At 48.4% G+C, this 14,714-nt stretch overlaps 1 protein-coding gene across 1 annotated transcript in view; it reads right to left on the bottom strand.

Annotated features, from left to right (window-relative positions):
* Positions 1 to 14,714, bottom strand: part of LRP8 (LDL receptor related protein 8) — a 169,426-nt gene that overhangs the window by 6,171 nt on the left and 148,541 nt on the right. The window contains exons 6-12 of the mRNA XM_062581114.1: positions 12,151 to 12,273; positions 8,724 to 8,843; positions 8,469 to 8,594; positions 7,072 to 7,243; positions 4,343 to 4,570; positions 3,651 to 3,769; positions 2,039 to 2,178 (exon numbers count right to left, since the gene is read on the bottom strand). Coding sequence (XP_062437098.1) covers positions 2,039 to 2,178; positions 3,651 to 3,769; positions 4,343 to 4,570; positions 7,072 to 7,243; positions 8,469 to 8,594; positions 8,724 to 8,843; positions 12,151 to 12,273 — 1,028 coding nt within the window. The remainder of the gene's footprint in view (positions 1 to 2,038; positions 2,179 to 3,650; positions 3,770 to 4,342; positions 4,571 to 7,071; positions 7,244 to 8,468; positions 8,595 to 8,723; positions 8,844 to 12,150; positions 12,274 to 14,714) is intronic.

The raw sequence follows: 14,714 nt of genomic DNA, 5'->3' as shown, positions 1-14,714 counted from the left end.
TGTCACCTCTAATGTTTAGACATACAGCAATCCTACAGTGATTGTACAAGCAGTCAGTAACTCTCAGTATTTCTAATTATGGGACTGAGAAGAGGAAGCAGAAATCTGCTTAAATTTAGAAGAGTTGTATCCATTCTGTTTCTGAGCATTTTTTTTTTTTTTAAACAGGGTGGATTATGAACAGAACAAAGGGGTTTGCTAGAAACTTTGGTTATCATCTTTGCTGATTGTTTTCTCCTTTCCAAAGATATGACCTAGACTAAACAGGTATCTATGAAGAGGCCAGTGCTGACAGCTCACCTGGAAGATTTTAAGGAAGAGGTTTTGCTGAGTCAAAAGCCAACCTTGATGCGTGAAATAAAGAGAAAGGAAAGGAGGCTTTGATGCACACCTTGGCAGTGCGCTAACCAGATCCCCCTTCTCTGCTACAGTTTACCTAGACAGAGGTGTTAAAGGTCAAACTTTTGTTCCCATAATCATTTAGATATTCACAAAAAGGGGCTTAGCTACAGAACTCGGACTCCACTGCTCCAAGCCATCCACTGTAGGCAATCCAGGACAGGGCAGGGCTGGATGTCTCTCTGCTTCCATCCAGGTAAAGCAGGGATTTAAATTAGGTCTTTCACCCCTGGAGAACTCTAGAGCTAGGAGGGAGAATGCGCAGTCTTGAATATATGCTTTAGATCTTAAGCATGAGATACAAATTGCAAGGAGGCTGTTAGCCATGAGCCCTGCCACTCCATAAACCTTATATATGTACATATATATGTACATATATATATACATATATACATATATGTGTATATATATACATATATATATATATGAGTGTGTGTGTGTGTATAACCTAATATATACCTGTATATACCTAATGCAGAAATCTGGATGCCTGCTTATGTGGTGATTTCTGCAGATGTCAGAAGGTTTTTTTTTTCACTGGTGACTTCTGAGGATCTGAACTGTACCACTTAATTACTGAGTTGCTCTTAGTCAGTCTATAGTGCGACACTGAATGTTACATCATGCAGAGTGTACCGAATCTACGAGAGCAATCGAGTTTTCAGTGGAATGTACTGAAGTGTTAGAAGCCTAAAGACTTTATGAAAACAGGCTTATGTACTTGTAGGATGACAGCTGTGATTTTTGGAATGAGAAGTTTCTCTGATGTGTAGCAGGGTATACATGTCATAACTGAAGCAGTTCAGCCTGAAAGAGAATTACTGGACTTTAAACTAGGTGAACCAATAACACTCTTTTTTAAATACCAAGCCTTCACCATCAGCAATGCACTGGTGTGCAGTGACTGCAGAGGGAGCCCTGCGAGTGCCTTTACTGGTACAGATAATCCCAGTTGAAGCCTGCAGATTCCTAAGAGACTGGTGAAAACGTTTCTGAGGAGACTTCTGCAGATGCTGCGGTGGCCACACGAACAATGGAAACAATCAGTCTGCAAGGCTGAAAGGAAGATTTAAAGGGCCTCCCCTGACGGTTCTCTTGGCACCAGAAAATGCAACACCTACACAGACAGGCAAACACGTGTGAACCACGGTGTGCTCTCTGAGAGCAGCAGAAGGCTCAGCTACAGGCTGAGAGGCTGCTGTGGGCCCATGCAGCTCCCCTTAAAGTCTGGCTTCTCAAAAGACACAAGCTTTTGCAGAGTCAGTTGGTGAATAGCTGTCCCACCTGCTCATCATAGTAAGCAGCTTCTCCGTTCCCTTGCCAACAATTCTGGCCTTTGCATGGACAGTTGATTCAATTCAAATGGAGGGAATCCCATTAGAGTTTTGTGCTACAATGGCATCACCTGCCCTCACCAATTCACTGGTAGTGCGTTAAGAGCACGAGATACGGCACTGCTCCTGATGAGGAGCTCTGGAAAATGATTTGCCCTGCTGAACCCACACCAAGTTAATCAGTTTCGATAGCAGCAGCTGCCCTCACTGAGCTTTCTGTGCTGTGCAAAAGGCAGAGCTTTCAGTAAGAGCTTTGAGACCCCTTGCAATCTCCAGTCTGTTCTGCGTCCATCCTTGACTCTTACCTCAAACACTGCTAAGCCGAAAGGATGGCTCAGATCATCAACAGAAGAGATCAGAACTTTTCTGTTGCTGCCATTGAAATCAATGCAGGACAGTGAATGCAATTTGGAGTCTACCCAGTAGAGACGCTGATTCAGCAAATCTGAGAAGTGAAACACAATGAAGCAAAATTACACACAGCTCTAGCTACTCTTTTCTCTTGCCTAGCATGTTTTTCCTGCTGGCAGCATGACTAATCTCTTTATTATTGGGCTTTTTTTTCCTTTTTTTTTTTTTTTAAACAGTAGTTCTGATTTTGATTCAGTGCCCAGATATGCTGGGATAAGACCCTATAAATAAGATTAAAAAGGAGGAACATTCTGTTGTCTGTGGGGGGAATGCCTGATTGACAGCCCTGTACAATGAGGTTCTTTTGTTACCAGGAGGAACAGGCCAGTGGCAGTGTGGGCTTCCCAGATCACTCTATCAATGCCCCTCACTGAGTGAGAAACTTCGTCAGTCTGGAGGTATTCAGTCCTTGGCCTCTTGTTGGAGAACGACTGTGATTGAAATGAAACACCTCTCTGGAGGAGCTGTGAGATTTACACATTTTTCAGTGAAAAAAGACTCCTAGGTTCCAGAAACCCTTCGTATGCTGCTTGCCAGGGGAACACAGGTGATAGGGACACTCTTCTGACAAACCAGCCAGATTTTGAGGAGAGTATAAGTAAAAGCAGGAAGGTAGAATTCAAGATTATTTAGAATATTATGAACAGAATTTCTCTTCCTGGAGCAGATTTAGTTATTTTGGATGAGATTCATTAAACTGAATGCAAGTGGATGAGTGCCAAAATACCACAAATTCTATAATTAAACAAGCTATTAATTAATTTCTTAATTACCGAAGGATAACATTATTGCAGCATTAGCCGTTTGACACTGTGCTAGGTAATCCTCATTACGGCCAGAATTTTGTAATATGAAGCTAAGCAGAGAACCTCTCCTCTGAATGGTGTCAAGCAGACACATGGCTGTAACTCCAGACCAGGCAGTCCCCTACTGTCCTCTGGGTGCAAGGAAACCTTCTTTCCACTCCTGCTGCTCAGTGCTGCAGTCAGGAACAACCGCAGCCCTCTGTGTGCCAGCAGGACGTGGGATACGGGCTGAGATGGCTTCCGCTGACCCCATCCAGAACTGCTGGGTGGCCCAGCCCATGGGGAACTGACTCCACACGATAATGTCTCTCTGCTTGATGTACCATGCATTAGTCCAAAGTAGGACCTTGATGCTGCCTCCTAGGCAGGACCAGAGAAGGTCCTTGTGATACCTCCCAGACTTCCAAAAGGCTTTTGCAGCTCTGCATCCTCCTCAAAACCATCACTCTCCCTTAAGACCTACCTAAAAGCAACCTGAAGTGCTTGCAGTATGAGATTCTGAGTGTGGCCACACTTACTTGCCTAACCCCAGGCTTGCTACTGAAACTGAATCTCTCATGGCAGTGAGCAGTGAGTGACAGTATTTCCAGGATTTTTGAGCGCAGGTGCCTTTGCACCATTCACAGTTTTGCTGTGTGGCAATAAAACTAAACTGACATCAGCCACAAACGGATGCTGTAGCTCCAACCTTGGTACTTACCAAGCGTGATGCCATTAGGCCACTCAATGTTGTCAGTCACCAGCACTTGCCGCCCCACACCGTTCAGGCCTGCCTTCTCAATCTTAGCTTTGTCTCCCCAGTCAGACCAATACATGAACCTGAAAGAGCCAAGAACAAGAAATCAGACCCAATGGTAAAGAATACGTGTTACTAATCTGATGAGGAGGTACAGTGCACTCTGCTCGATTTTGCAAAGCCCCTCAGCCACTTCGGTTTGGTCTGATACGTGCCTGGTAGCCACCATGCTCCTGCTGCACACACTGCCCACAGGCTGCTCTGCCACAAACCCTGCATTTGAGTGCAAAACCTCACCTTGGTATCCCCATCCAAACTATCCCCTGGTATCTCCGCTAGATCTCTGGCCTTCACTTACCACCCAAGTAGCACATACTCCTGTCAGACTACTTGAGTCCCCAACACAGCCTGAAACAGCTGACTTGTGACCTACATTATTTTCAGGACTTTTTCTCTGCAGGGGCCTTGCAAAGATATACTTGAGGTATCTCAGCAGTCCCACTTTAATGGAGCTAATCATATAATTAAAATCAGGGTATCTGTAAGACTTGATGAGATGAGAACCATCTTTGAGTCTGTAAGAGAGGCAGATGAGGACTGGAACGTCCCTGTAAGACAAGGGACTGTTTGGGGACAAGGGACTGTTTCACACGTACCTCCGCGTGGGATCGACAGCAATGGCTCTCGGCTCACTGAGGTCGCTGTTGAAAAGTGTCCTCCTCCTGCTTCCATCTGCAGTGGCAACCGAGATAGTCTTGTTTCCCGAATCCGTCCAGTAGATGTTCTTATGCACCCAGTCTATCGCGAGTCCCTCAGGGGAGTTCAGCTGGCTGTCTATTAAAATCACCTGCTCAGCTGTGTCGCTCGCTTTGTCTATGTAGGCACTGCAAAGACAAGACTCGTCGCTGGACTGATGCAAGGCACGGAGAGGGCCGTGCAGAGGTGCGCAGAGACAGCTGAATGCTGGGCAGAACCATTCTACCCCAAGGAAAGGAAGCGTGTGCGTGGCAGCGCGATTAACCTGTATGGCTGCATGCTGCATTATTCCACTGCTTTCTCCTACCATTTGTTTGTATTTCTCTCTACTTGGGTGGCAGGGATTTGCAGGACAGGGAACTATCATTTTATTTTTCTATCTGCTTCCTGCTGTAACTGCATAATTCAGCAAAACTTGTAACATAGTGCACCTAACTTCAATAATGTCGATTTAGGGGATTTATGGACAGCTGAAGTATAATCTCCTGTGCTCTGCTGAACAGCATTGAACTTAACATGCAAATAAATGTGTTCAAATGTGTTGCAGAATTATCAGTTACTTTCAGTGAACTGATACGGAGTTATTCTGAGTCTGCATCCATGTTTCTAAGAGCTTAGTCTGGTTCTTAGAATAATTTAGTACATCTTTAAAAAGTTACAAAATAACAGAAAGGTGTTTTTCTCCCTGAATGACTGAAACTCCAAGATGATTCCATCTCCCATTCCCCAGCTAGCCTGCCTTCGGCCAGGGAGCGCAAAGCTAGCTTTTATTGGAGCTGAGCTCTCAAGCAGCAGTTGAGAGACTTGGAAACAAATGTCTCCAAGTAAAAAGCGCTCGTGTTACGGCACAGTCTGCAGCTCAGGCTGGAACGGCTAAGCAGATTATCAGGAGGATACTGCATCTGCAGAAGGTGTTCCAGGGCGAGCCAGAAGGAGCTACATTTCTCTCTGCCCCAACACCAAACGAATGGTATCATCAGAGGCCTTTGCGGGGTGTCCGATGATGCTGCCAAGCCTCTGGTGTTTGTGTATGATGAACACCATGTGTTCTGCGTACACAATTTCAGGTCAGCTCAATCTTCCCCAGGGAAATATATCATTTTTGACACTTCCTGTGCAACACTTTGGTGAGCTGCTGCATTGCACCCTGACCATGACTTGTTACATACGTGGGGAAGCTGAGAGGGGTGCATGGGGCTTTCAGAACAAGAGTGTTGAAATACAGAGGTGACATCTCACTTCTCTTAGTAACTAAATACTGTAAAATATCTTCTGACACCCCTGGGGGCATCTCTTCGATGGGAGAGGGGCTGGAAAGGGAAGCAAGGCAAATATTAAGGAAGATGGGATCTCTTGCCAGCAATTATGTCCTGGACCACAGTTTGCACCTTGCAATATCCTTTCATAATTATGGACTGTTGTTCCCTGCAGGCGGAGTCCTGTTTTCTGCTGGAGGGACATGATGCCCTTTTGTTTTGAAATGTTTCATATTAGTGATATCTTAAACGGGAATATTAGTTTTTAAGAAATGATGACGACACAGGTCGCTCTGCAAAAAAGCTGGGACTTAAAGCTAACAAAAGCAGGAGGGAGATGAAAATCCTGCTGTTTGGAAAAAGAAAACGGCTTGATATAGCCACGCTCAGGGTATGAACAGTGTTCTGGGTGCCCCAGCCCCAGAGAGTGGCAGAAGGAGCAGTGTGTCTTGAGCCCGTATGAATACATAGCCCCTACCGGCCCCAGCTGTCCCTACAGTATCAGACAGTGAAAACAGCCACCTTTCTTCTGAATCTTCTCCTCATTTTTAGGGCTCCCCAGGGTTGCTCAGCGTACCAGGCTAGCTACCCGCGTGCTTAATACTCTGCACAGTTGAGGCAGGTTTCCCTGCCAATGGCATGGGAGTTGCTACAGCCTGCAGAAAGCCTGACTTGGCTCCTAGGCACTGAAAACAATCAACCTTTCCCTGATTATTAAACTAAAATCCACGACACATCGCTGTGGTGCCACAGCTATGCAAATCAGAATATACATAGGGGATTTTCAACGCATAAATTAAATGCATTTTTTGATAGGCAATACTGTGATGGATGCCATAAAAAAAGCCTGAAGAAGGAGAGAGAAAGAGAAATCCAGAATATAGGAAGCAGTCAAATGCTGTGAATTTAAACCCAGGTCTATAAGAGACTGGAGTGGTCAACTAATGTCTGTGTTGCAACTTCCTTTCTCGCACTGTTTGCCTCCTTTGTGCTTTCAGATGCCAAGTCCTGTGTGGTTTCTTGTACAGCAAGTCCCCAGCACAGCGTGGCTGCAGTCTCCTGTAGTATCACTTAGCAGTATTATGATACAGTAAACGAGAGTCTACACGTAGTTGTACAAAGGCAGCAGGATCTACACTGACAAAAGGCCTTTCTGTATTATCAGATCAGTAACTGCACAAGCCCCTGATTTCTTTTCTGAAAAGCTCATGAAGTTTGGGTCACAACAGGGAGTCAAGTATGGGAAGAAAAGCCCTCAGGTTCCCTGAGTTCACTGCACTCCGCCATGTTCACAGCAGACTGTCCTTGTGGGGCAGGGACTGAACCACATCTTTGGAAGGGCACCAAAACACACATCCTCCCTCGGCCCTTACCTGTAGATTTTTCGGTAGAACAAATCACACCAATATATTCTGTTTGTTGCCACCTCCACGTCCAGCGCCACGACGTTCTTCAGCATGGGAATGATGCGAGAGTAGTCCCTTTTCACTAGGTCTATCTTGCGAACTTCATGGCGATTGGTGAAGATCAGGTATGGACTCTTGCCTGTTACAGAAAATAACCGCATTTGTCATTTTAGCAGCGGATCCAAGGACTTGACCGAGCTCACATTCCTCAAACGAAACCAAAGTGAACAGCAGTCACTGACAGTTCTGCTTTGTGAGGAAGCTTTGTACCGCACCAGAAGCAAGTGTCAATGGCTTCCAGAAGCAGAGCTGTTACACAGGGACACGGGGGACCGAGGCACCTCTTCTGCTTGCTGGACACACATCAGCTGTCGGCCTGCCCATTCTGCTAGTAAGCCACGAGCAAAACTCTGGGAAATATCCATCCCCTTTGGAAGTATGGACAAGATGGGAGACTCAAAAACGACCTTACTGGTTTAGACTAGTTTGTGTCCAACAAGTAGAAGATCCTAGGGAAGCGCACGCTTTCACTGAAAAAGGCAAAAGGGGACTGAGGAACATGACTTTGGAAGGGAAGAGCTGGGACGAGGTTCTAGCTCTGAAATAGGGGGCTCTGCAGGGCTCCCAGGATACACAACAGAGTGTTCTGATCAATGAGCTGACAAGTGTCTCCAGATGTGAGTCAGGCCCAACTCACTGCAGACTGTAAGACTAATAGACTTGAATAGGACAGCAGGACACTGTAGTACCATAAAGAACCTGGGAAAAAAGAGGCCATCTGGATGTGCAGGATAACGTGAGAAGGGCAATTCTACGCTGCAGGTAATTCACCCCTCCCCAAGAAACCCAGTTTCCATTAAACAAACCTTCATCATGACTAACACTTAATCTTGCACAGTTCAATTTTCTACCCCTCTGACACAAACATACATTTTTGCAATAAGCTAAGCAAACTTCTGGTGTTCACGTGGGTATTTATGTAGGTGGCTGGGGCAGGGGAGAGGTAACTAACCCACCATGTTTTAATTGGGTTGTTTTCTTCTTTTTACTACTACTACCGCTAAATGTTTTTGCTGCACTGTTTTTAACAACATCTGTCAAGAGACTTTCTTTTCTAGTTTGAGCTTCAAACAGCCAACTAGTGACTGCAATCTTGCTCTGCACACTGTTAAAATATTCTGATCTGCATGATCAGTAGTTCTTGCCTAGAGATGCATCTGCTATCGCTGCAGCAGTTCTGTGCTCCTTGAAATGAACGTCTTCGCTTGCTAGTTTCCTTTCGTCTCCACTTGCCCAGCCTTGTCTCCTTATCAGAGTTGTGATGTGGAGCAAGCGGCACTTAAGGGCCTGCGGAGTTGTCTTACCTACAGCTTTGCAGTTCTTGGACAGGGTGTCCATCTCGTATCCCTCGTAGCACTCGCATTTGTAGTCCCCTTTGTAATTAATGCAGATCTGGCTACAAGCGTCTGGATTCTCACATTCATCTATGTCTGAAAGGAGTGTTTGAAACCCATCAATAACTCGAAATCAAACCATCTGTGATGGAGCAATACTGGAGTGACTATAATCATGTCTCTATATGGTGAAACACAGGGAACTGCTGTTTGCATGTGAATTACCTCCACATGTTTTTTTATCCAGAAGCTTGTATCCGGGAGGGCATTCACATTCATAACCAATCTTCAAGTCTTTACATATGTGTGAGCAGCCACCGTTGTTCATAGAGCATTCATTTGTACCTGGAAGAGGTATAGAGATTATCTATTAAAAAGGAGGGGTTTCAATCATTAGACTGAATAAAACTAAGAGATGTCGAGGTCCTCAGAGATTTCCCCATGGCTATCAGCTTTTGGTGGCCAGGAGCTGGCCACACAGAGCATATGAATGACTTTGCATGTAGGAAGCCACCACTATCTCTCTTTCTTGCTTCTTTTTTCCCCTCAAACCAACACTGGAGGATCATCTGGATTAAAAGCTAGTGGCTAAGCAGGCAGGGAGCCCTGGGGACATCGCCTATGCAAATCTCCACATCTCAGCCCATCTGAGGGCTGCTGCTTCAAATATGTTCTGCCAGATGTGAGGGACTTCCAAGGGACTGAGGGGCTCTCTCCAGGAAGCTCCTCTTTCCCCATGTGCTCGTTCATGTTGACTTCTCTGAACAGTCTCCTTGAGCTTTAATAATTCATGCTTGGGGAACCTCTTTCCCCGGAGCCCCTATTTTGAAACGCTGCACTACTTTCCCAGCTAGCTCCAAGGAATGATACATGTGACAATTCCTGAAACGACCGAAGTATAGTCCATCAGAGATGCTCCATTAAGAGTGAGGTGCACAGTCCTCCCACGGACACCACCCACACCACAGGCTCTGCTGGCAGCTGCACCAGCCCAAGTGTGCAGGTCACAGAGCTACGGCCCCTGCCCTGTCCCGGGTCCCTGCCTAATCCAAGGTCGCCTCTCTTATCCCACTGAAATGAAGAACACACGGAATGGATCTTTGTAACAACAGCTGAATTAGAAGCTGAGGAAGGCTGGCACGAGGGGTTCTCATGTCTGCGCGCAGTAACATTTCTTGTTGCTGTAATTAACGCACGCAGGGCGAGGAGAAGGGCCTCCCCCCGGGTAGGGCTGCTGAACAGAAGCTGTGGGATTTCAGCAATAGTGGCTCACTGGAACACACAAAATTGATTTGTTTCAATCCTTAAGGCAATTTAAAGCCAAATTTTTCATTTGTCTTTTACTTCTTGTCTCCTTGCACACTGCAGGTGAGCAGTACAGCAGGGCCATTAAACTGGTATTCTTGGAAGAAAATGAAAACAACCACAAGCCAATTAAAGTCAGTAAGACCAGGAAAATATCATGCCAGAAGGAACCCCATCTCAGCTGCGGGATGCTTTCACCTTCCTATCAAAGACATACAGACACAGATAGCAATACATTATTAATGGGGCAAGTTCACTAGGCTCCAAGAAGCTGTCCACAGAGTCACATTGTGTGTTGTCACTCCTCAGTGATGTTTATTAATGGATGTCTCCTATTACTACGCTTGCACAGGCCTCTAGCAAATTGGGTCATAAACATGCACACCCACGCGCTGCAAAACACTACCAAAGGCTGTTTCAACTAACAAGCAAACATTCATTTGGATGATTCCCCTGGTTTCAGAGGTGCTTTGTGGAACGGATTTAGAGACAGTGAATCAAGCGCTGCTTTGCTTGCTGCAGTTCCCAGTCCACAGTGCGCAGAGGCCAGGCAGGGAGCAGCCTGCGGGCAGCCGCAGCCCCGCTCCCAGGCTCCAGCAGCGTGCTCGCTGCACACCTGAAACAAGTGAAGCGACGGTCTGCCTTCTGCAGGGCCTTCGCAGGGAACCGCGGAGGGCACTGCAGGGTCTGGCACGCAGCCAGCCGGATACACTGACGCGAGGAGCGTGTGCTGCGTCTCCTGGCTGCTGCGTGGTCGCGCTTTACCTTCACGGCAACACGCATCATTTCTGCGGCCCTAAAGCAACATGTTTCTTTCGGGAGCTGTTCTCCTTTCAGCTTCCTAATTCAAATGACGCTTCCCTGCCAGCCTGGGATCGCAGCGAGTCAGCCGCAGCAGCGAGGCCGAGCGTGCTGCTCCGCCTCCCGAGACCAGCCGGGCTGCCAGCTCCGACGGGCGACCTCCACAGACAGACGAGCTGCAGCACCCACTCAGAAGGACAGGGAGACGCGGGTTAGTGCGGAAGACAGCAAGGGCGTACTGGAAGCACAGGGCAAGAGCATCCTCCCTGGCATGCACACGCACCACTTGGACACAGAGGAGAGCCTGACGGTTCCTCCTGAGCGTGAGGAATTATATACACGTACAGGCACCGTGTTCTCTGCTACTGGTGCTCCATGAGGACACAGGGTGGGAGAAGCCAGCTGCCTGGCCAGGGCTGGGCTGCCCTTGGCGCCCAGTGAGGGTGAAGATGGGCTGTAGTGCCTGTCGCTGGCTGTCCCAGGCAGGGTGGCCCGTTGCTTCGGGGGCTGCTGACTCTGCCAGGCAGCTGCAGGCCAGGTGGGCGCCCGCAGCTTGGTCACTCGTGCTAGCCCAGAGTCCGGCAGGACGCTGCAGAGAGCGACCTGCTCCCATTCCTAAGGAAGTGGCAACCACATGTAAAATCTAGAAATGGCTCCCTTGGTGGCCACTGCCACTCACTGGGTTTCCACCTTCAAGGCTCGTTCCCAGTGCTAAGCCATCTTTATGACGTTATCCTCATCTTCAATTACGGGATAATTTAGGCAGTGAGGCTAAAGGAACTGCTCCATGCTGTAGAGGACACCAGCGCCCACCGGGAGCGGGAATTCCTGGCTCCTCGGGCTGTGCTCAGCTCAAACACCCCTCCAAGAGCAGAAGCTAAGCTGAGAAGGGCAGTTCAAGCTTGCAAATGATCAGACTCGGCCACTAGTTACAGTCACGTAAAGGGTGGTGAACTATGCGGAGAGAGCAGAGGCGAGGGAGGAGGAACAGAGTGAGAAATAGCATTAGCAGCTACATGTGGTTACACTCAAAGCTGTGAGCGCCAGATGGAGGAGAGGGGAAGCAGTTACAACAGGAGCAACACGTAGAAGGCAAGTACTGTACCACATTCTTTCAGAGGCTCGTCAGACCAGTCCCTGCAGTCTCTATGGGAATCGCACACTTTGCCTCCGTCAATGCACTCTCCACTCTTACACTGAAACTTGCTGGGACTTTCACATGCTGACTCTGTCGTGTCGGGCAAGAGAGGAAAGCAACTAAGTTAGATGAGGCTGGTGACAACAAACAGCCTGACATTAAGCTTCAAGAGGGTGTCATTAGCAGAAACAGGGTGGGATTAAGCAAGTGAACATTAAGCCTGAATATCATGCAAGGAACTTTTCAAGACGTGCAATCTGCCTGGTCAGCGCAATCATTGCTCCCAAGCAGCACTGCCGCCAGAACGGCTTAAAGCTCTCAGCCAGGAGGGGTGGAGCAGGCCCGTGCCTGCGTCCGTGCCCGCGGCCGGGCAGCTCTTGTGGGCTCACGCGCGCTGCCCGTACGTACCTTGGACGCAGCCGGCCTCGTCGCTGTTGTCGGGACAGTCGTGCACCTTGTCACACTGCTTCACCCCGTGGATGCAGGTCCCGTCGCCGCACTGGAACTCGTCCGGCTGGCAGGTCACCAGAGCTTTAGAGAGACACCGCGCAAGCGTTAGCCACGCGGCGCTTCAGGCTCTTGCAGCGTGACACCTTTTAGCCACGTGCAGCTAGCACAGCAGGTACCGACATGCTCTGCCCAGCGAAGGGCTGCAGCCCAGGCTCGCTAGCAAACAGGCTCCTTGTTCCCGCGACCCGTCACACAGCTTATTTCCAAGGGGGCCTGTCTTCCCCGTGTTTTCTCAAAACCCCACTAACGCCACACGTCCTGAGAGATCTCAGTTCCAGCCTTGCCATCTCGCCGAGTGCAGCCGGCTAGCGTGCGATAGAAAACCACTGCCTCCGAATCGCTAGAGGAGGTCAGCGCTACGGGGAGGCGAGAGCGACACGTCAGCGATTCCTCAAAAAACTGACAAACTAGTTCTAAAACAGAAACTGCTACTTTCAGGAAGGGCCACAGACATGAAGCGAGCCAGCGTCAATACTGCGAAACGTTACGGCGTTAGCGTCCCACGGGATGCAGGATCTGCCTTCGGACGGCTTCACTCGGCCGAGCTCTAGTGCGTCCGCAGCCCGGGCAGGGCGCCGGAGACGGCAGGAGCAGCCGCTGCAGGGCTGGCGCGGAGCGGGGACCTCGCCTTGAGGAAAACACGGTCTGAACAGGCAGAAGGCTCGGAAACAGCAGCGCCCCTCAGAGAGGAAAGCCACGCACGCGCTATTCATAAAAACCGCAAAGAACCGCAGAGCACCCAGCCTCCCCCAGGCCACCCCGACCTCTGCCTAAGCCTGGGCCGCTCCAAAGCTCTTCCTACTGTCTAGCCTTAAATTCCCTCGCTGTGGATGTCTCTTAGCCACCATGTGACCACCCCCCCGGCAGGAAAACCAGTTCATTTAACGCTTTCAGCAGCGACTTCTAAATGCGGAGACAGCGACGTGGCTCCTCCTGCAGCTCTGACCACAGGGATCAACCCCTGCAGCAGCTCCACAGGCCACCAAAGCCCGGGGGAGCCCCGGGAGCAGGTCTGCGGGTGATCATGTAAATCTGCAAGACAACAGCTACGGATCTGGAAGGCAGCTGTTATGAATCCCACTAACTGCGATCAGCTGTAGCCTCCCCAGTTCTTCTAGGAAGCAGTTTTCGTTAAACGTTAATAGAAAGATTTCCAAGTCTAAAGCTAACAAAAAGGCAGGAGAACTTTGTTCTCCCGTAGCAGGGTTGTATCAGTGAAATCTCAGCAGCTTCACAGCTATTTCCACGGGTCCACAAAGCAAACAGGAAACGATTTACTAAAACCCTGCTAAATTAACCAGCACACTAAAACAGTCATGCTTTCCATTTGCAAATATTGGGCATAAAGATGAGTTACTCAAATTCAGCCTATATATTCCAGATTCAAAGTCTGCCCTTGTGTCTCTTCTGTCTCTGTGTTCAAAATGACAGAGGGGGATTTGTACCAGACATCATGAAACAACTCACTTCGCAATTTTATGGCAATTTTTGTGTGCAAAGTGCTTTTCAAGTATTAACTTAATATCAAGAAAAGCCCAATGTTTGCAAGATGCTTCAATTCCATTTTCCAGATGGGAAGGCGCAGAAGTGCGAGGCCACATCTCAGGAGATCTGTTTTCTAGTTGCAACCACGGTTTAATTGCCCTCCTGGATGCCCTAACCTGAATTTTTAAAGGACATATTTTTAAAAATAACCCTTCCAGATTTGAAGACTAATAAATCTAACCTGATGTTCGTTTTATATACATATTTAAATATAAACTCTGGGGGAAAAAACAGCCACCCAGTGTTCTCACGTAGCTTCCCCAAAATGGCTCATTCCTTCCTATTTATTTGCTCTCTCACTGCCTGTTTGCCAGTTGGTACCCTTCATTCCTGCTCTACTCATTCATCACCCCAGAGACACTGTAACAAATGGCTGGTGATGGTCTCATAACACTTTTTTTAAAGCATTATCCCCCATCCCTCTATTTTATACATCGCGGAAACCGTACGCGTCCCGTTTGCAAGAGAAGTGGTACTGCTGTTATCGCCAGCCTGCATCAAGGTGAACCCCGTGTATTTGTGCCGTTCCTGCTGCTAAGGGGCTGGAGCAGTGCTGCACATCTGGAATTTGCTGCACGTCACACCAATATAAAGCTCAAAAAAGAGAATTTCCAGCCCAGGAAAGAAATAATAAAAGTCAACCCCTAAACTCTTCAAGTCCAGCAGGGCCTCCAGCCCTCGCAGACGTTGCTGCTTTACTGCTGGCACGTGCATCCAAGCAACAGCTGCCTTCAGGACGATGAAGCAACATCAGTTTTGATCCCGAGGCAGGCAACCCGCTGGCTACGTGTGCACGCGGTGCCCCGAGTCCTCTCCTGGCCGGTGCTTTCGAGATCCCTCCCCGCTGTCTAAGCGGCGGCAGGGTTATGCTCTGCGGTGGCTCAATCCTGGTCTGCAGGGACACGAAGGAGAGAACC

Source organism: Rhea pennata, chromosome 8 (genome assembly GCF_028389875.1).
Source record: "Rhea pennata isolate bPtePen1 chromosome 8, bPtePen1.pri, whole genome shotgun sequence".
Taxonomy (NCBI): Eukaryota; Metazoa; Chordata; class Aves; order Rheiformes; family Rheidae; genus Rhea; species Rhea pennata.
Note: the sequence above shows the minus strand (reverse complement) of the source record. Positions and strands in the feature narration are given on the sequence as shown.